We start from the raw sequence: 19,628 nt of genomic DNA on the forward strand, positions 1-19,628 counted from the left end.
CTGTGCTGCCATCCAGATGTGGCTGGGTGCATCCCTCACAGTCAGCAGTGTCTGCTCTTGGATACACCAGAGTATGGGCAGATACATGGGATCTTTCACAACTGCCTCTTTGGAAACCACCCAGCCAAGGACGGAAACTTTGGGTGTGTAGGACACTCCTGAGCTTGGGCTGAATGATTGCTTTTTTGGTTTGCCAGGGGCTGGGACTTCAGTCCAAAGTGTTTACAGGCTCTCATTTCCATGTCTGTATTTAGGGGAGATGAGCTGATAGGCCAGGAGATGGTCAGCCTCCTGTAGTCATTGGCAGGGCTGGCCTATTGCCTGCTTCCTTTATGTTGTGCATCTGCCCTCAGTGAGACAGTACCCTGTCCAGGCTCATACCATATGCTGCAGCCTCTTTCCTCCATGTCTGCATGGCTGCCATAATGCTTGCAGGGCCAAAGGGATGCCTTGCTGCTTGTACTGTGAGATTGTCTGGGGTTGAAGCACTTTACCACCCCCTTATTTCTTCCCCTTTGCTGTCTGGGAAGCTGTGCAGTGTTGGGGAGGTTTCATAGATGGTGATGCTGTGATTAGCTGCCTGGCTGTAAGTGGTTACAAAACCTATTAGTGGTCCTCCAAAGCTGAATTTTGGTCCTTGCTCATTTTCTGCAGTCCTGGAGCATACTAAGTTGTCTTATTTGTTCCAGTTTGCTGAATGATTTACAACCAAAAGCTTGGCCTTTCCAACTAACAATTTTTATATTACGTCTAATGGCAGTTGTGCTCCAGAGTCGTGACTTGTGGTCTGCAGGAATAACTGGTGTTGGACCATAAGCAGGATAACAATACTTTTGTGTAGTGTCATGAGAAAATAGTGTGGGGTTTTGTTTTGTTTTCCCCAAGTGCAGTTGTTAGTAGAAAACCTAAAAAAAAGTCCACAGTGTATACCCTACCTACAGTTACAGAGGATGTGTACTGGGGACTGAGATCATAGAATCAAGAGAATTGTTAAGGCTGGAAAAGACCTTTAAGATCACTGAGTCAACCATTAACCTAGCACTGCCAAGTCCACCACCAAACCATGTCCCTAAGTACATCTACAGGTCTTTTAAATACCTTCAGGAACAGTTTTTCCACCACTTCCTTGGGCAGCCTGTTCCAATGCCTGATTACCCTCTCTGTGAAGAAATCTTTCCTAATATCCAACCTAAACCTCTTGTGGTGCACCCCAAGGCCCCCCTGGGGATTCTCTTCTCCGGACTGAACAGCCCCAGTTCCCCCAGCCGTTCCTCACAGGGCTTGTGCCTTAGGCCCTTCACCAGCTTTGTTGCCTTTTTCTGGACCTGCTCCGTCAGCTCAATGCCCCTTCTTCCAATGGTCATAACTCTTTTTTCCCTGAGTTCCAGCCCCAGCTCTCTGTTCAGCCAGACCAGTCTTCCCCACTGGCTCATCTTTCTGCACATGAGGACAGTGACAGCCTGCTTCTGTGCCTTTGAGATTTCCTTCTTGAATGTCCGGCTGTCCTGGACTCCTCTGCCCTTCAGGACTGCTTCCCAAAGGACTCTGTCAACCAGGATCTTCAACAGGCCAAAGGCTGCCCTCTGGAAGCCCAAGGCAGCAGTTCTGCTGACCCTCTTGTCTCCAAGAACTCTTTATCATTTTGTGATCTCCATGCCCAAGATGGCCTCCAGTCTTTGCAACATCCACAGGTGCTTCTCAGTTCACAAACAGCGGGTCCAGTGGGTGCCTTCCCTAGTTGGCTCCCACACCAGCTGCGTCAGGGAGTTACCTTACACACACTCCAGGAGCCTCCTGGACTGTTTCCCATCTGCTGTGTTCTGTTTCCAGAAGTCGCCCCATAAGAACAAGGGACTTCTCCTAACTGGTCATGGAATATTTCATCTGCCTCTTCATCCTGGTTGGGTGGTCTGTAACAGATTCCCACCATGATGTCTGTCTTACTGGCCTTCCCTCTGATTCTTACCTACAAACACTCAATCCTGTCATCACCATCATTAAGCTCTAGACAATCAAAATAGTCCCTACCGTACATGGCTACCTCACTGCCTCTCCCTCCTTGCCTGTCCCGTCTGAAGAGTTCATAGCCATTCATTGCAGCACTCCAGCTGTACAAGTTATCCTGCCATGTTTCTGCGATGGCATCTAAGCCCTAGTTTTCCCCAGCTGCACAATGACTTCCAGCTCCTCCTGTTTGTTGTCTATGCTGTGTGCATTGGTTTAGATGTACTTCAGTTGGTGCGAGAAAACTGTAATTCCCATGTGACTGTTCTCGGGTGCTTCCGTGGTTTCTGACACATCAATAACCCTTGTGTCTTTGCTGTCACATGGCTCTCCATCCCCTACCTCCATGGAGACAGCAGTCCAAAGGACCTCGCTAGCACATTGTCCCTTAAACATTGGTGTGGTGCCCCCAGGCTTATCTCTAGTGAGCCTGTTTTTATCCCTTTCCTCCTTCAAATCCAGTTTAAAGCTGTTTCTGTGGGCCCTGCAAACTCTTGTTTAACGATCATGTCCACCCTTTGAGGTAGGTGTACCCCATCCTTCACCATCACCATCAGGCCTGGTGTTGTGCAAATTGACCCATGATCAGAACCTCAGAATTCTGCTGGCGACACCAGGCTCGTAGCCAGGTATTGACCTGATGACTCTTCCTGTAGAAAGATACCTGACAGATCCTTTGCACCAAAATAACTTTTGCTTAATCTACATTATATCTGTACAGTGAGCACACAGCAGGGCAGGTGGGGACCGGCAGCAATGGCAGCAGCACCTTGGGCCTGCTTTGCAGGTCCTCCAAAGGAATTTCTTTCCTTTTTTGTTTGCCACAGCTAGGTCTATGAAAGCCCGTGGTGTGTTATTTAAGACTGGTGAACGTGTTTTGACTGGCTTTTGCGAGGCACTTGGTGTGTTCTTGAGTACTTGGTAAAAAGTAATAATCAGAGAACGCACAGGCTCCATTTCCTTAATGAATGCCGTCCTTCTCCCTGGATTAACCTGCGAGTCGAGTACGTTGCATAATGGCTTTTCTGTCGTGTGGCCCTTTCATATAATAAACACGTTGGCTGCAGGCTTTGGAAGCACAGCTTAAATACTACCCAGGAAGCAACTGAGAGGCAACTGTGTTCAGCTTGGACCTTTTTCTGCTAAGTAAAAAAACAAAGGGCCCAGCGACCTCTGAGGTTGGGGTTTTGTTGCTGCGACTGTGGGACAGAAAGGGTTGTTAGTACAGGCTTGGATTTCTGAGTCAGGCTCCTGTGCTGACGAAGCAGAAATAGTTTGAGGTCTGAAAATACCGCCTGAGCATTTGAAAATAGTTTTGTGTGGACACAAAGCTGTTTACGGATCACTCGCTGGCCACGTGCCAGTTTCTCAAGGACAAGGTGGGTTTTTCTTTCTTTAGAATCACAGATGTACTTGGCAGGGTATCAGAAGATAAAAATGTTGGAAAGAGTCTCCTGGTGCAAGCCCTTGTTTAATAAAAATACACACAACTCCAGGCTAAATGTGTGTTTTGCATCTTGCAAGCAAGTTGGTAAACTATTTCTTAATTTGCTCTTACAGATGGGTCACAGCATAAAACATGGTCCCCATTCTTTGTAAGAGTGCCTCCTCTTGTAGCACCCTCTCAGCATATCTTCAGCAGTTGCCTCCTTGTAAATTATAGCTCCCTAGTCCATAATGGCGAGAAGATGTGACTAACTGGAAGCAGCACTGCTCATGTTTGTAAGGAAAGAGGCTGTCAATCAGTGTCTGCCCTCAGCAGGAAAAGCAGAAAGCCATAAACCACACTGTTCCAGCCCTTCTTTGTTGCATGTTGTAGCACTGGAGGAGTACTGACAGTTGGACTGGAATTTATATATTTTTATATATACACACACATATATAAAATGTATATTTAACACTTCTTTAACTTTTCTTTACTCCCAATGTTCTGTAATACTTTAAAGGTTGTGGATGTGAAATCTTCACTTTTAACCATGTTGAAATAAAACTCCTTGCACAGCCTGCCTTCCCTGTGTTGTTCTGGTGGAATGGTGTACAGATGAAGATAGCTCTCCTTCCCTTTGCCCCTCATTAACATGAAGCAGTCCAATGATAGCTTCAGGTCCTTCCCACACAGTAGGTTTGTTAGTGTCTCATGGCGCAGCTAGACAAAAGGCGAGACTGTCTTGGTGGGATCAGCTGAATGCAGTAGTGTGTGTGTTGGGCTCTTCCTTGTCCAGTGGGTTGAATCAACAACAGCAAAACCCAAAACATGTAAAAAAGGGAAATAAAAGCAGTGGAGCCAATTTTTCTCCCATTCCCCTTCCCCTCCCACCAGGTGTTTTGCATTTACAATAAGGTTAGTTCCCCCGTCGGTTTAGTGTACTTGAAATTAAAGAAGTTGTTGATTTCTATGTAATACCCCTCCTGGTGCACTCTGGGAGACTGGTGGACATTTCGGGATGCTGCTTAGGGCAGCCAGGTCCCTGAAGCAGTGTACCTAAATGCATGACGTCTGTACCTGCTGGATGCCACCTGGTGATGGGTACTGTTCCCTTGCTACCTTGGGGTGGATATTGCCTGTCTTTCAGAGCTGTGCTTTTTGGCAGTAGATCGAATGCAACAAGACTGGTAGGGTGTGTGTGGGCTCTGTTTTCCTTCTCTTGTGGTGTATAACCTCTTGACAGTGTCTTCCAGGAGAGTGCAGGCTGCTTACAACAGCATTTGTGTATGGAGAGGCAGGGACTAACTATGGTTTTGATTTTATTTTCCCCAAAGAGAAGTATGTCTTTTGTGGCACTTCTGTATCCCCAATGCTTAAATACTTAAATTTGCCAGGAAAAAACTCTCCTCTTTCAGAAAACATTTAGGTGGTTTCTCAGCAGCTTGTTGGTGGTGACCTGAGTGAAATGGGTCCAGGCTTGCCTGGGTTTGCAAAGGGCCTTGGCCACAAGGTCTAAATTGCTCCTTTTGGTCAGAGAGCTCAGATTTGCACATCCAGGGGTGATGAGTTAAATGTCAGTATGAATTCATTTAAAAAGCAAACAAACAGAGAAGCAGCATTGAGCTTCTTTTATCCAGGTTTATTTCAGTGTCACTCTGGCGAAGCGATCGTGAGACTCTGCCCTTTATCTGCTGTCTCTCCCAGCTAAGGAGGCACATGTGTTGTTTCAAAGCCCTTATCATCCATGGCAGGTCAGTTTGGACCATGCTTGGTCCAAGGTAGAAGCATCTGAAGTGGCACTGTGTGGTTGTGGTGGTAGCTTGGTGTCCCTTGCAACCTGATAAATACCAGGACTCGCTATGGCTGTGCCACCAAGCCAGACCTGCCTCTCATTCAGTTGGTGGCCGAGATCCAACAGAGGGTGTTTGGTGACGAAAGTGGCTTCTGAGGTGTACAGTAAAAAGTCACCTATATCTGTAGTCATTTTATATCCGTAAGTATATGTTTAATCATTTTGGTCTAAATTCTTCTCTTCATGTTCTCCATCTGGCTTGTTTTTGTTTATAGTTGCCAGAAAGAAATGTTTCTGCATAAGAGACCACTGCTGGAGGTCCAAAGAGACAAATCAGTGTCAGGAGGAGTGGATTTAGTGACTGGTAAAGCCATTATGGTAGGGTGAAGAACTGATTTGAATGAGAGCTGGACACAGCAGATTTTAGCTGATGTGTACAGAGGCAGCCCAATTTAGTCTGAGCCAGCTGTGTCCACATGGGAGGTGTGCCTCTGCTCTGGTTTTATTCTTTTATTTTTGTTTTAGTTTGGGTTTTTTTGGTGTCTTTTCGTAGTGTCCCAACTAAATTTTGTATGTATGTTTAAAAGCAGAAAAAAGCAATAATAAGGTTAAGAGGCCCTTCTCCTCTTGGAGAGAGCTCAGGATCGGGACTCTTTTATAAAAGAAAATGAGTGACTATGTGTTTAGTAAAAATCACTAAATGTGCACATAGCCTGGTGGTGGCTGAAAGGATGGGTCTTGAAGAGGGTGTGTTCCAGGCTGGGGACTCAAGCCGGTTGGCCTGAGTGTCCTTGTAGGAACAGCATTGAATCTGGGGCAGGAAGCTCTTGACGGCTGCTTGCAGAGCAACAAAGCTTGATGCATGAGCCTAGCTTGATGGCTAGGGTGTCTGATGGAGGGGCAGACCTGTGTGCCATTGCAGTTCTCTTCCTGTCCTCTCCCGTTAGTCAAAAACATCTGCTAATTGGTGGGGTGAGGTGGACTGCTGGTCAGGGTGCTGGGAGTTGGCAGAGATGCCTCCTCACTCTTGAGTTCTGTCATTGACCTGTTGCGATCCTGGGGAACTTTGGTTGTGGCTTTCTGCCATGGTTTTCCCCCCCATCCTTTTTTTTTTTTTACTTCTCTTCCTTTCCTTTTTCCTATTTAGGCAATGAGCTCTTTGAGAGAAGGAAACACCTCTGATAATGTATAGCCAGCATCTTTCGGAGTGGGAAGGCTACCACAAAACTAGCAATTGAAGTAAAAAAATCAGTGCATGGAACTCTTTGTTCTTACTAGTGGGTAACATCTTTTCACTCTGTTCCTGGAAGTACAGGACTGATAATAACTGCGTCTTTCATACTTTACAGAATGCAGTACTATGCATGAATAAATTGTCATTATTATTTCTTCAATAGACAGCTAGTGAGCTTGTGGATATCTAAAGCAGGATAAGAGAGTACGTTGTTTTCTGTTCTGCTTTCCAGGCATTTGATGTCAAGAGTTAGACAGAGGGAAAACACAGAATCCTGTCCTTTGTCTTAAACAGTGGGAGTCTTTAATAGCTTCTGGTTGGTTTGGGTTTAGAAATCATCTAACAGGAAGAAAGAACATTAATGTTGACCTTTTTTTCTTCTCATGTGTTTCTGTGGTGATTTGCTAGGCTTTTGTTCTGAGGTTTTTTGCTGATTTTTATTCCAGAAGGAGCTTCCATGCCAGATGAACATTATCCCTTTTTACAAATTTATCTCCATCACTGGAGCCTATGATTTAGCTTACAGAACGCTGTTACCAGTGGGAGCAGCATTATTTTGGCTACAAATGCAACTAGGTAAAAATGTCTAAAATATAAATTTTGTTTTTAACTGGGGAGGTTGCTCTCACTTTGTGCCAGTCTGTCTTTTTGCCTGTCAAAAAGGCATCTTCTGTTTCCTCCACAAGTGCTACTCCTGTTTTTCATAGGGTAGACCTACTGTTTCTGGGGAGTTGGAAGAAATGTCTTGTAGAGTCCAAGTGTTCACAGTGCAAAGTTGGTTGGTCTGCAGCTTTCTGTGTTGGCGAGTGACAAAAAGAGCTGATGGTAAACATGCATTGGAATAATAAGGTATCGTTTGTTGCACTGGTGTGTGCAACTTAATAGCAGAGTATTGCTCCATGGCCTATTGCCTTAGGCTCGTAAGAGTTTAGAGTCAACTAAATAAGATGGAAACTGAGAAGTTAATTTTGGCATGGGGCACTGTACAGCACTACTAAGTGCTGTACTCACCATGGTGAGTTTTCACGCCATAGCATGTTTAAATATTTAAATGTGGCAAGCCTGCTGCTTCTTTGTATGTTGTAGAAACTGAAATGGGACTTTGTAGATTATTTTTTCGACTTAGTTGCTCTTCCTTCTACAACTGTCAGCATAGGATTTTGGGAGGTTAGAGAATTTTTCCAAAGACTTAATTGTGTACAGTGCACCGGATAATCCGAGCTTGCAAGCCCATGAGTCATACAAGCTGCTTTCCTTCCTTAATGTGTGATGTTGCCCCATGTTCTGCTTCCATGGCATTTAGGTGGATAGCAAGCTTCCAGGAAGAGTCCCCCAAAAGACACGTTAATACACAGGCCGGAAACTGTGCTGGTAGGAGAACTACATTACTGTGGAATACATATCTTGGGTAATCGGGGGTAGGAGGTAAATGAGCTGATAGGATTTCTTTTGCACTTAATTTGCATAGTTCTTTGATAACATTAAGGCATCTTAGGGGGGAAAAAACCACTGTGAAAAACAGCATGTAACACTGCTTGCCTTTGAACCTTTCCAAAGCAAAAATTTTACGGTAATAACGTGTGCAGAGAAAGAAAGAGGCGAGAAGTAGGTGTATTAACTGACTTGGAGAGCGTGGGTAGGTTTGAAATCTATAATGTTCTGCAGATCTTGGCAGTCTACCAAGGATTCCCCTTGTCCCTCTGCTTTTCAACATGCTTAAAGCCCACTGAGATGAGAAATAAACAGCATCTTGCTATCAGACATGACTGGGAATATGCTTAAGTAGTGCATTCAGTTTAAGAGCCAGTTAAATGCTGTGGTGTTGCTGTGTTGATGAGAATAGCTGTATTTTAAACCACTCCGTATGTACATGAACTTTCTGTCATCCTCATGAGAAGAAACAGGACAAGATTTGGGGTCAGCAGGCTCATCTACGTTGACATGCTCATCCCAACAGGCCATTTAAAAATAGAATGTTGCAGTAGCAGTCTTATATATTATGTTGCTTCCTTAGGAGAATTATCAAATGCTTTAATATGACTAGATTAATGAAAAGAGGGAAAGAAAGGCAGGGAGGATGCAAAAGAAATTACAAGTAGTTTGGAAATCTTACTGATAGAATCTTAACATGGTCTAAATGAAGGGAACGTGTTAGCTCTTTTTCATGGTGGTGGGAGCCAGACTTAGGTGACAGTAGCAGTGGTTTGTTGTTGCCCCTACCCTGAGACTTGGTAAAGGGCAGACTGTCGCTCTCTGGGTGACATAACCTTTACTACTTGTTGCTGTTACTATGCAGCACAACCTCTGGAGCCTCCTCAGTCCATTGGCTCTGGAAACAGTCATCTTAAGCTTAACGAGATGCTTCTAGGTTGCTCTCAACTTCATTGAATATTTCATATCCACATTTAACTTTCTGGCCAGGGGACACTTACCCTGTGATCCCCAGCCTCTGGTATTTGGTATCTAGCAGTATTTTAAGAAGCTGCTGTTTTCAGTTAGCATGGGTCGTGTTTTGCAATCTGGTGGTGACATTGTTCAGATACTCCAGTGGTAATTGCCAGAAACACAGCAGCAAGAATCTCTGCTGTGCCCTGGGGATGGGTGAGCCCGGGACACCCCAAGGGGCCGCAACTCCAGACAGTGCTAAAGCAGAGGCTTCATTCTGCAAGAAAAATGCTGTCCTGCTGGAGTGTTGGCCAGTGGTGTTGCTGAGATGGTGTCTGGATGGGGCCTTGATGGTTACCACATTTATGAAGTGTCCTGGGTGTTGGACTTGAATAAATTTTTATCCCAGGAGGCTGAGTTCAGAAGGTTTCTCCTATCTACAACTCCCGTAGCTCCTTTGTTGCATTGAGCCGCTTTGTGATTTTGTTACTGTTTTTAATGCAGGCAGAATTTTCCAAGGCGAAAGCTGGCTATGAAAATCTGAAGATCAGTTTCTGAAATGGGAATGCTTAGCCATTTCATGTTGCAAGCAAAATCACAGCAGCATGCTAATAGTTTGACAAGTCTGTTCTTGAGCTGTTAAGCAGATAAACAAAAAATCTCTGCTCATGCTTACATGTTGTGCTTGTGATGTTTGCTTTCTCCCTCCCTCTAAAAATGTTTTTGATGAAAAGAGTGTGGCTTCAGAATGTCCTCTTACTTCTCTCATATAAATCAATGTCATGCAACCCCCCACATATGTGTTGTAGATGCTTAGAGTATGAATGCTCCATACATTATGAAAAGGGTATTTGGAGTAATTTTAAACAATATTCTGAAATGACCAGGGTTTAAATTTGGCCTGGGATACTGAGCAGCCCACACTTCCCACAGTCTGCAGTTCCCTTGCTTTCCAGTCCCTTAGGAGTGTTATGGAGAAGCTTTTCCCATCCCTGCTGCAGAAAAAGCAAAGTGAAACATGAGCAATCGCTGCGCTGTGCTGTAGCTGTCATGGCCCAGGTTCTCATAGGGTCTAGTGGAGGGACCAGCAGGATCTCATAAAGCTGCAGGGGAAGGATGGTTGGGCTGGTGCATGTTAGTCATCCTGAGTGGGCCAGTCTCACGGGGAGGAACATCGTCTTGAGAATAGCTGTGAAGCTGAGCCCTGGAAAGCTTGAGGCTTCTTTCTGGAAATAACAAGCCCACCAGTAGTTTGTAGATTTAAAAAGACAAATAGAGCAAACTCTCCATAAGATATGTGGTATCCTGTGGATGTCTTGCTGCTTCATTCTCTGTGTCCCTTTCTCTGATAGGCGTATGTTCTGTCACCGTTTTGACACCCCTCCTTTGCTGCAGAATTAATGGTGAACCATATTTCACTGTTTTCTTAAATGTTTCTTCTTCCTCAGTGTTCTTCCTCATTAGTGTTGTGATCTTTTTTCCTCTGAGATGTCCTTGTTCCTCTCTTATCTTTAGCATATTCCTCTTGTACCTCAGACTGTGCTTCCCCATCTCCTTGGGCCCTTTACTTCCTTCCACAGGGCTGTGGATAATAGGAGCAGTGCTGAGAGAAGGTGTTCTTCCACCTCGGTGTAAAACATTTCCCCCTCTGCCCTTGGTGGGATGTTAAATCCTGAGAAGAAGACCGCAGGCTTTTGTCATTAGGCAGAGGTCCAGGGTGGGAAATTGGAGCTGCATCTCTCCTGGGCTTGCTGGAAGGCTTTGGTTCAAGAAGTAGTAAGGTCAAGGTGAGGTCAGTCTTGGCTACTGTACACGTTACGACCCTAACTTTGTTTTAGAATCGAAACCAGCTTGAGACCAAGCTGTAAAAAGAAATGCATGCAATAAAGGGAGTTTACAGAGCCGGCAGAAGCCTGAGTACAGTGATTTATTTATAGAAAGCATGTGGATTGGTTAATAAGGGGAGAGAGAAGCGCAATGAGAGTTGTGAAAGAAAGCGGAGGCTGTGAATTCTGCAGTATTCCATCCTCTCTACTGCACCAGCAGTATGCCTGGCCATTGGCTTCATGGAGGGTTAGGATTTCTCCAAAGAGGCTGGTGGTTTGTGTTGCTTCAGTTCTGGGGTGCCAGTCTTGAAAGAATCTGTAAAGAGATAAAGCATTCAGTCCAAGAAAAAATACACTGTTGATGTCCATCAGCTATACTGGGTGCTATGTATATGTTTCTGCCTAGGAAACTTAAAAATTGGTGAGAAGAAAGGTAAAGGAACTGTGACTTTAATGCAGTGTTTTGTTGTGGTTTTTATCATTATTTGTGATAAAAGTGAAGAAGTGTAGTGGGCACACCTCTTCCTGGCAAGCATGACTGATTCAGAGAGGAGCCTTTGAGGACGATGCTTTGGAAAGGCGTTGCGAGACCAGGCTGTTTGTCTGGAGGTCTCAGGGCAGCCTGCTGGGTGTTATGTGGAGAGCAGGATAACACCAATCCTAGGGCCATTTCTGAGTGCGTGTTTGGAATAAAAATACAGCACAGCTAATTGGTATGGCCCCACCTTGTGTAAAAATATACTGGAGAAAGAAAGGGTTTTGTCAGAGTCAGCTGAGGCCAGTTAGAGCCCAACCATGGCTGGAGCTGGAGGGGCCCGTGGTGCTGCCTGCCTCCCAGCCGTGCAGTCCACCTCCTGCCAGCTCTGGCTCTGCGCTGACTGCAGAGCAAACCAGTTTAATTTCCTGATCTGCAGTCCCCCGCCCCACCCTGCAGTTTGCTTTTTCTGTGTTAACTTTCTACCATTTCAGTGATCTCAATCAGCTTATCATATGATCTGATGAGTGCCAGAAGGAGCTCAGTGCTCCCAGGAGAAATATGTGACAGGAGGCTGGAGGGAGGCAGGGGAAGGAAGGGTTGGAGCTCCCTGCTGCAGGAGCTGTGATCTATTAATTCAGCTCCAGCTGTACTGAGAAACCGTACCCTTATGGTGGCGTAGCTGAAGGGAGACAACGTCTTGTTCTTGTCTAGCTATTGTAAGACAGGCGAAGAGAGCTATTGCAGGTCTGATGCATCACTTGAAGAAAACTCATTTTCTTTCACTAGTGAAGACCAAAACAAAAAGAAATGTCCTTTTTGCAACCGCCTAAGCATGCTTGAATTTACCTAGTAATATGTCACCCAGGTACTAGGTGCTGGTGCATGGAAATAAAAGATGCAATATGGCGAGTTTAACTATTCTAGCATGTTAATAAACTATCATTACCGACTGTGTGCTTTGCTAAAGTAAACAGAAGGGAAGATGTGAATGTAATCTCTCTGTACTTAATCTTGGTAATCATCCTTTTAATGTGGAGAAAAAGAAATGGGTTCTAAGATTTGTATAAGAACATTTAAAAGCCCCTTTTTTTAATCCTTCCAGAGTGTTGTTTTTCATACGAAATATCAGGAGGGTCCAGTGCAGCTGGGCAAAACCCAGTGCCTGGACCTGTTGTCTGAATGTTTTGCTCTCTGTATGCTGAAGGGATGGGTGAGATGCTGGCACTGACTTTTCTCTCTCTTATTCAGGGTCGACATGTCAAGACAGGTCAGCTGGCAGCCATCAAAGTCATGGACGTTACGGAGGTGAGCACAAGAACAATCTACTTTATTAACAATATGGGTAAAATTTAATAATAAGAGATGGCATATGGCTTACCTCGTGTTTATTTTGAAGGGCATAGTCCTTGCACATGGACGTTTGCTTTCTGTTTGCAGAACCTGACCTCTCCAGCCCATCTGCCCTTTATGAGATTTCTGTTCAGGGCCCTCTGGCCTTCTTCACAGATTGCTTTGGCTGGTCCCAGGACATACGAGCAGACATAGCACTCCCTTTACAGACACTTCTCAGAAGAGGGGAAAAAAGTCAGATTCCCCACTTCCTACCTTTTTCTCTTTAATGTAGCATCTTGTTTGTACCAAAAAAGGTGAGGAGGCTGCTTGATGTAGAGGACGGTAGTTTCACTGCTACATTTGCAGCCTACAAAGGGTATATATTTATTCAAAGGAGTGGGTCCAATAAAGTTCCAAGAAGTCTGAAAGCAGAAACATCTGCAGGAATGATGAGCAGATTGCTGGCAGAATTCAGCAGTGTAAAGTAGTAGTTGTAACTGACCCGGGGGATTTACTGTGGAGCTTTAGATGGGAAAGACGGGAAATTAACCCAGCCAAAGAAATAAAAAATATATGCCTGTACTTGAATCCTTAGATGTCTTGAAGTTTATGCTGTTCAGAAAGCAATCAGTTTAAATTATGTCTTCAAAACAGATCAGGAAAAGCATGGGTTTTTCCCTGTTGATTCCATTCGTGTTTTCTGGAGTTACATCCACAAATTAACAGATTCAGATTCAAAATCAAATGGGATCCTCCTGTGTGATATCTGCAACGCTTGACTGATACCACACTTCTGAAGAGAGGTTGTGCCTCTTCAAACCAAGCATCTTATTTTTCTGAATTCTTCAATCTTTTATAGGTATTAGGGGAAAAATTATGTTAATGCATGTGCACTGTACAGGGCAGGAGGGCTTTGGCAAGCTCATTACATTAAGCAAAACTCCTACTGCAAAATGTGTTATAGTTCGGTGTGTGCATAGGTGCCAGCAAGTAAAAATGGCTGCAAAAAGGACACAAGCTCCTAGGTGAGTGGCTGGGGAGTACTGGGTAAACAGGCAGGAAAACAAGAAGGCAGGGTTAGGTCAACTGGTAGGACTTCAGTTGTATCTCTGAATCTGCGTGTTATCGATGGGCAGTGTGATTGCCCCTCTCTAACTTCAGCTGTTGTGTCTGCCAAGAGCTAGACATTCTTGCTTTGTAAGATGGCCTGATAAAAATCAGTTTTCAGCTGGAGATTTTCAAAGGCTGCCTTCATGAGGAGGCAGTGCTCTTTTGCTGCAGTTAACAAGCAGGCAAACCAGAGAAGAATGAAGGTGTGTTGACACACAGTGAATGTTCATTGCACAGCAAATGTTTCCATTTGTGCAGTGGTTTTACACGGGGCAGCTTGCTGGATGGTGCGCAGTGAAGGCTTCTTCCATAAGATTGGCTGTACTGCACACGCCCTCTGTTTTTAATACCTTATCTTAATCACAAACAGTTGTAATGGAGAGGTTGCACAGCAAAAGGAAAACAATTGAAAAATGCTGTCTGTAGTATGGCTGAGCTCATGTTGTGGGAGATGGCTTATGTTTTGAAACTCTTAATTTTCGGCTGTTTTTGAAAAGCTGGTTGTATATTGGCATTGCCTGACTTTCGTCTCAGAAGCTCATGCTTTTTCAGGGGCTAAAGGGTAATCAGAGGGAGGAGTTTGGAGATGTTAGCCCCATGCAGCTTGAAAGTGTTGTCGTTCCTACCAGTGGAGCTCATGTGGTTTTGCTTCTAGGCAGTGAGCCTGCGGAGGCTAAAAATGTGGTGTAAATTCTTCCAAGTCGTGTTAAGTCAGCTCCAGTTTTTAGCACCAGGCACGAATGATACTGTTCCTAACACCAGGCATGAGTGATACCATTGCATGTACCATTTCAGTGGCAGATGTGGCCATAGGATATTCCTGTCCACTCTTTCTTGCTGGTTCCTTGCCTGTTTCCCAACACTTGTGTCAACACAACTGCCCTGGGACCAGATGGTGACCTGGATCAGTGAACAGGCTGTGGTTCCAGGTTTAAAATACCCTTGCTCTTCTTTTTCCCCTGGTTATTTATAACCTGGATTGGTTTGCTGACCTAGTGTAGCACATGACATTGCAAACAGTTGTGCCGTCGCTATGTAGAAGGTGGTGTGAGACTGGAAAAGAGCTGTTGCCAGGCATGGCAGAGAAGGGGCAGTAGTTCAGATTGACGTTACCGACAGAGATGTCCATGTCATGAAGTTTCATCATCAGTTCCTCAAGGGATGCTGTCATGAAGACCTCCTTTTGCTGGCAGACTGCGCATCTCCATCCTGGAGATGGAGGCTTATGGGTGGTAGAGAGACCATGTGGGACAGAAAGGGCAGTGACTGCCACCGTCAGCATTGCCCCGAAAGAAATGCTGAAGGGGCCACAGCCTCAGTTATACCTTCTCCACCTGCTTCAGGAGCTACAATTAGGTGAACTGCTCTTGTAGGCCAGTGATAACACTGTGTGTGTGTCCATGGGGAAAGAGGCTTCAGTGGAAACTTCCATAAAATTGAAATTGTGATTTTTTTTGTTAGTTTGTTTTTTGTTGAGCATCTATGGAACCTCTGGGTGATTTTTACCTCTGTGCATGTGTCATTGGCAGTGTTAATGCCTTTCTGCTTAAATACAGGCGGTGCCATGGAAGGTTATCAGATCGTTTTGTCTAACCTGCGCTGAGAACAGATCCAAGACTTTCTTCTGGGATACCTCTGATCTAGTACTTGCTTTGCCAAACGCTTGACAAATTAGAAAGCTTAATGCGTTGGCACGCTCTGTGGGCACACCCCAAATTTTCAGTTTTCAAAGCCCCAGTTCTGCAATTCGCACGTTGCTCAGGATCAGCGAGGTTACATCAGTTCTGGGCTGTACAGCTTTGATCACCCGCATGGGAGGGATGTCAAAATCGGAGTGATGGCTTTCCTGAAAAAGTTTTGGTTGGCGTGAAGAGAACAAGGTGGTATAACCTCCGACTAGAGACGTTGGAAGAAACATGACAGCTCTGTAACGTACATGGTGTTGTGGAAATGCTGTTCATCCTTCCCAGCTTTTCTTGTGGTTTTCTCTTCGGATTTTAATTTTGAAAAGAATGGTGGTAAGGATGAGAAAAGAGGAGGTGGGCTGAAGATATCAGCTTGATCTCTGAATATATTATGACTAGTTAGTACTGCTGCCTGAAACGTTAGGGGGGTGTTGATGTGCATAAAACTTTCCTGTCTCTTCCACTTTCCTCCTCTCTAAACAAATTAAGAAAAGGCTTAAAAGATTGTGTGGATCTTTATAGATCTTTACATCTGCAGCACTAAAGCAGAGGCACTAAAGGATCTGTAAGATCTAAAGATCTGTAAGTCTTCCTACAGAACGGTGCATATGTAGGGCCTATTTTCACTTTCTGAGGGCGAAGCTGGAGAGCGTGTAGGGTGAAAAAATTTTCACTGGAGCATAGAACAAATAAAAACCCCACGAGTCCTCATCAATTTGGAAGCTATTCTGTTGTTGGAATGAGACCAATGACCGTAAAAGGGGAACAATATGAACTGTCAGTGTATACATGCTTCAGAAATTATTCTCTGAGATGTACATATATGTAGGGTGAAGCTCAGGCTGCATGCATGTTAGGGAGGGAGGCATCATTTGAGAGATTGCTGTAGTCTGTCTTTAATTCTTTTATTGTCTCTGTTCCTTTTGGGGCATTGTTTTGGAGAAGGCGGTGTTCAGTCTGTGTTGACCCCTTCCACTCGCTTGCCCACGAGCTCCTTGCTGTGCTGGTGTGCAGCCCTGTCGTGGGCTGCACATGGGTTAAACCACGACAAGCCCTGTAGCACACCAGCTGGGCCGTGACCGATGTTATCAGATGCAACACAAGTACACTGCAAGATTTGGCAGTCACTGTTTAGTTAGAAGAATCCATTTTCTTGTGAAATAAAGAACATTTAAAACCTTAGCAAAGCTTACCTGGCAAATCTGCCTGCATCTAAGCTGTTAACTTGCATTACACTCTAAAAAGGCGGCTCGACTCTGCTTAACTCTTTTGGAGGCTTTTGGTGCAGGTGCACAGTTGGTTTCCAGTGTCACTCCTGTGTTTCCCTTCCAGCGATGCTTTTCTCTTTGAAAGATTTAGTAACTGATTTTGGGGGAAAAACACAACCGCTTCTTTTCTGTTAGTTATAACCCCTGATGCTTCTGCTTCTTCCTCCTACCTCTTCCCACACACACGCTTGGCATCCCTTGGGAAAGTTTTCCACATGCCTTTTTTAATAGCAGCATTTCTCAGCTCTTGTGCCCAGTGTTTCATGACTTGTCCAGTCTAGTCTGTGTAAAATTATGCTAAGTAAACAACTGGATACTGTATCCTGCTGATTTATGAAAGACAGAGAAGCTTTTAGTACTTGCCTGTATTGCCCTTTCTGTACGTGCTCTGCACAAAAATTAACAACCCCAAACCAAAACCTCCAGGCCTGCGGAGAAACGCGGCACATCTCCCATACCTAGGCAGGAAAGGTTACCCGAATTATTCATTGCTGTCTTCCCGACTCTGCTGACTGCTTTTTTTTTTGTTGCAGTAGGCAAGTCACTTTGACTCTTATGAGTCTGTATCTTATGGCCTACGTGGTGTTATAAACTGCGATCATGTGGATGATCTATCCATAGTCTGTAACACATCCAGTACCAATCTGCAGAAAGACTGCAGATAAATAAAAATGTGTGTGTTCCCACACATGCAGGCAGACAAAATGAGGGGAAAACAAAAATGATAACCACCAAAAGTTTACCATAACATATATTTATATTTATATTTAGAGGTATATTTATAATTTATAATTTATATTTATTCACCATGAGAACCTGGAGACAGTCTGTGGATTTTGATCTTAATGAAGACATTAAGAAGTTGATGTTTCATGTGAAAAGACTGGGAAATGCAGATCCTCACAGCACTGTGTAACAGAACTGGGTTAAGCCAGTCCAGAGAAACTGAATATGGGCTGGCCTTCTTGCGGAGACATGAATATACTGCTTTACCTGGCTTAGTGCAGCTACCTGATAAAGTACTTATACAGCAGTCCATGCCTCTGCTTACTGCAAAGCTAGCGAAAGCAAACCTGAAGCCAGCAGAATTACCAAAAGCCCTTGCCATATCTTTTCCTGTTGATATGAATTGGGGAGAATGGATCAGGATACTAAAAATCTAGATTGCTCCCATGGGGAGTACTGGCACCCTGCTTGCTTGTCCCTCAGATGTGAGTTTGCTTGCTACTTGTCTGTACCACATTTTGCAGTCTTTGGTTAAACTGGCAAAACAAGGAATTGTTCTGTAGAAAAGGAATAAATAGGAAAGGTATTTACAGTGAGGACAGCCCTGCTGTCCGGTCCCTCCTGAAGCTGGTGAACCTCTGATCTCTTCCAGGGATTAGGTCAAGAAAGAAAAAAAAGAAGTCTTCTGGGAACTTTCTGTTGCATTTCAGAGGAAAACAGAGCTGGGCAGAGTGGTCCCTTAAGCTGTAACATCTGGTTTGGGAGGTCAAAAAGAGCTACATTAGTCTAGCAGCCAGCAGGGCAGCCTTTTTTGAGCTGCAGAGCATTTGTATAATTGACTGTTTCCCTCCTTAATTTGAGCTCCCACAACTACTTCTGCTGCATGCCCTTGCCCATGAACTTGGCACAGTTCTTCCCACGCTTTATCGTGACCCTGATGGAGGGAGGCTCAGCTTTGTGGTGCTGGCTGATGTCCTTGTGGAACCAGGCTATCCCTGCAGGCGCATCAGGTCCATGCTGCCTGGGTTGGGCAGAACGGGTCCAGTCCATTTTCATGGTGAGGGCTCTGCATGGTGGGGGGAGCTCACAGCATCAGACATGTTGCCAACATCCATGTCCTTGGGTGGCAGGGCAGTGCTTAGACTTCCTGCTCATAGTCCTGACAGAGCAGAGTGACATTTAACTCTGGGGAGCCTTTTGTCCTTACAGTCATACCTTATCTCACAACAAGGCAAATACATCTAACACCCAGCTTGAGTCAGATCTGCAACTTTTGGGTGTGATACAGTAAACTTTCCTGGAGCAGTGCTAGCACCAGTTTGGGTAAAGGGCAGACTTCCACTCTCTTCATCTGAGTCCTGGGCTGGTTAGCAAGACTATCAGTAGAAGAGCTTATTTGGGAAAGAGAGGATGTCAGGTTTGATGCAGCTGAAAGAGGGAGGTTGAATAGGGAGCTCTGCATGCAGTTTGAGTCAGGGCAGAACACTGTGGCTATTGCCAAGCGCAGCAGCTTGGGATATGATACACAACATGGATTGACTGGAGAGAGCTGGTGCCGAGCACCAAGGCTCTGCATTACTGAGTCCCAGCAAAGAGCAACTTCACACTGATATTGTGGTTGGTGGAAAAAAATTGCTACGGGGAAAGAAAAATACATGCTTGGTTTTATATTTGCTTTTTTTTCAGCATACAGTTTCTTCTCAGTGCAAGATTTTTACCTGAGTGGAAGACTGACTGCATTGCATGCACTGCCTATTGTTAGTTGTCCTTGCAGATATACTGCTCTATGTATTTTAACATGCCTGTTTTGGAACCTGACTGTTTCAAGGCTGGAAGAAACAGATGTTTTCCTTTTGCCTTTAAGATCCGTGAGTGCATCATTGCTACCACACCAGCATCTATTACCTGTCAACAGCAGAAGAGCTTTGACTGCGACAGCTTCATGGTGCTCTTTTAGTAGTACTGCTGTTGTATGGCTTTTTAGCTGAGGCCAGGAGATGGCTTCATACTCAAGGTTGATCATGGATCATTGTGTTATGAAAGTGCAAAGAAAGCTGCGTTGCCTCTGCCTTCTCCTCATCTGTGTGCTTTTGCCAGGTCTGATGTGCAAGGTTTTTGTCCTGTCTAGCAGAAAAAATGCTTTGCCAATACTCTGCAAGTTACAATGTAGTTTAGATTACTCAAACTGAATTTATGGCCACATAAAGGGAACTTTGCTGTAGTTTGGAGTGCAGAAATATCTCCTTGTTTTAAGGAGACAGCCTTAAAATTTTGCCTACCTGGCTGTCAGAGAACCAGATAACAATGCTGTAGCACAACAGATGATGCTCAGGTTATAATGCTCAGCTCTGGCACTGGAATC

At 44.7% G+C, this 19,628-nt stretch overlaps 1 protein-coding gene across 9 annotated transcripts in view; it reads left to right on the forward strand.

Annotated features, from left to right (window-relative positions):
- Nucleotides 1-19,628, forward strand: part of MAP4K4 (mitogen-activated protein kinase kinase kinase kinase 4) — a 165,456-nt gene that overhangs the window by 62,590 nt on the left and 83,238 nt on the right. For all 9 annotated transcript variants that reach the window (XM_061377633.1, XM_061377638.1, XM_061377635.1 and 6 more), the window contains exon 3: nucleotides 12,394-12,450. In XM_061377633.1, coding sequence (XP_061233617.1) covers nucleotides 12,394-12,450 — 57 coding nt within the window. The remainder of the gene's footprint in view (nucleotides 1-12,393; nucleotides 12,451-19,628) is intronic.

Source organism: Neopsephotus bourkii, unplaced genomic scaffold, assembly GCF_033783945.1.
Source record: "Neopsephotus bourkii isolate Nb327-2 ecotype Australia unplaced genomic scaffold, CSIRO-AGI_Nbou_v1 NB_1760, whole genome shotgun sequence".
In the NCBI taxonomy this organism is placed as follows: Eukaryota; Metazoa; Chordata; class Aves; order Psittaciformes; family Psittacidae; genus Neopsephotus; species Neopsephotus bourkii.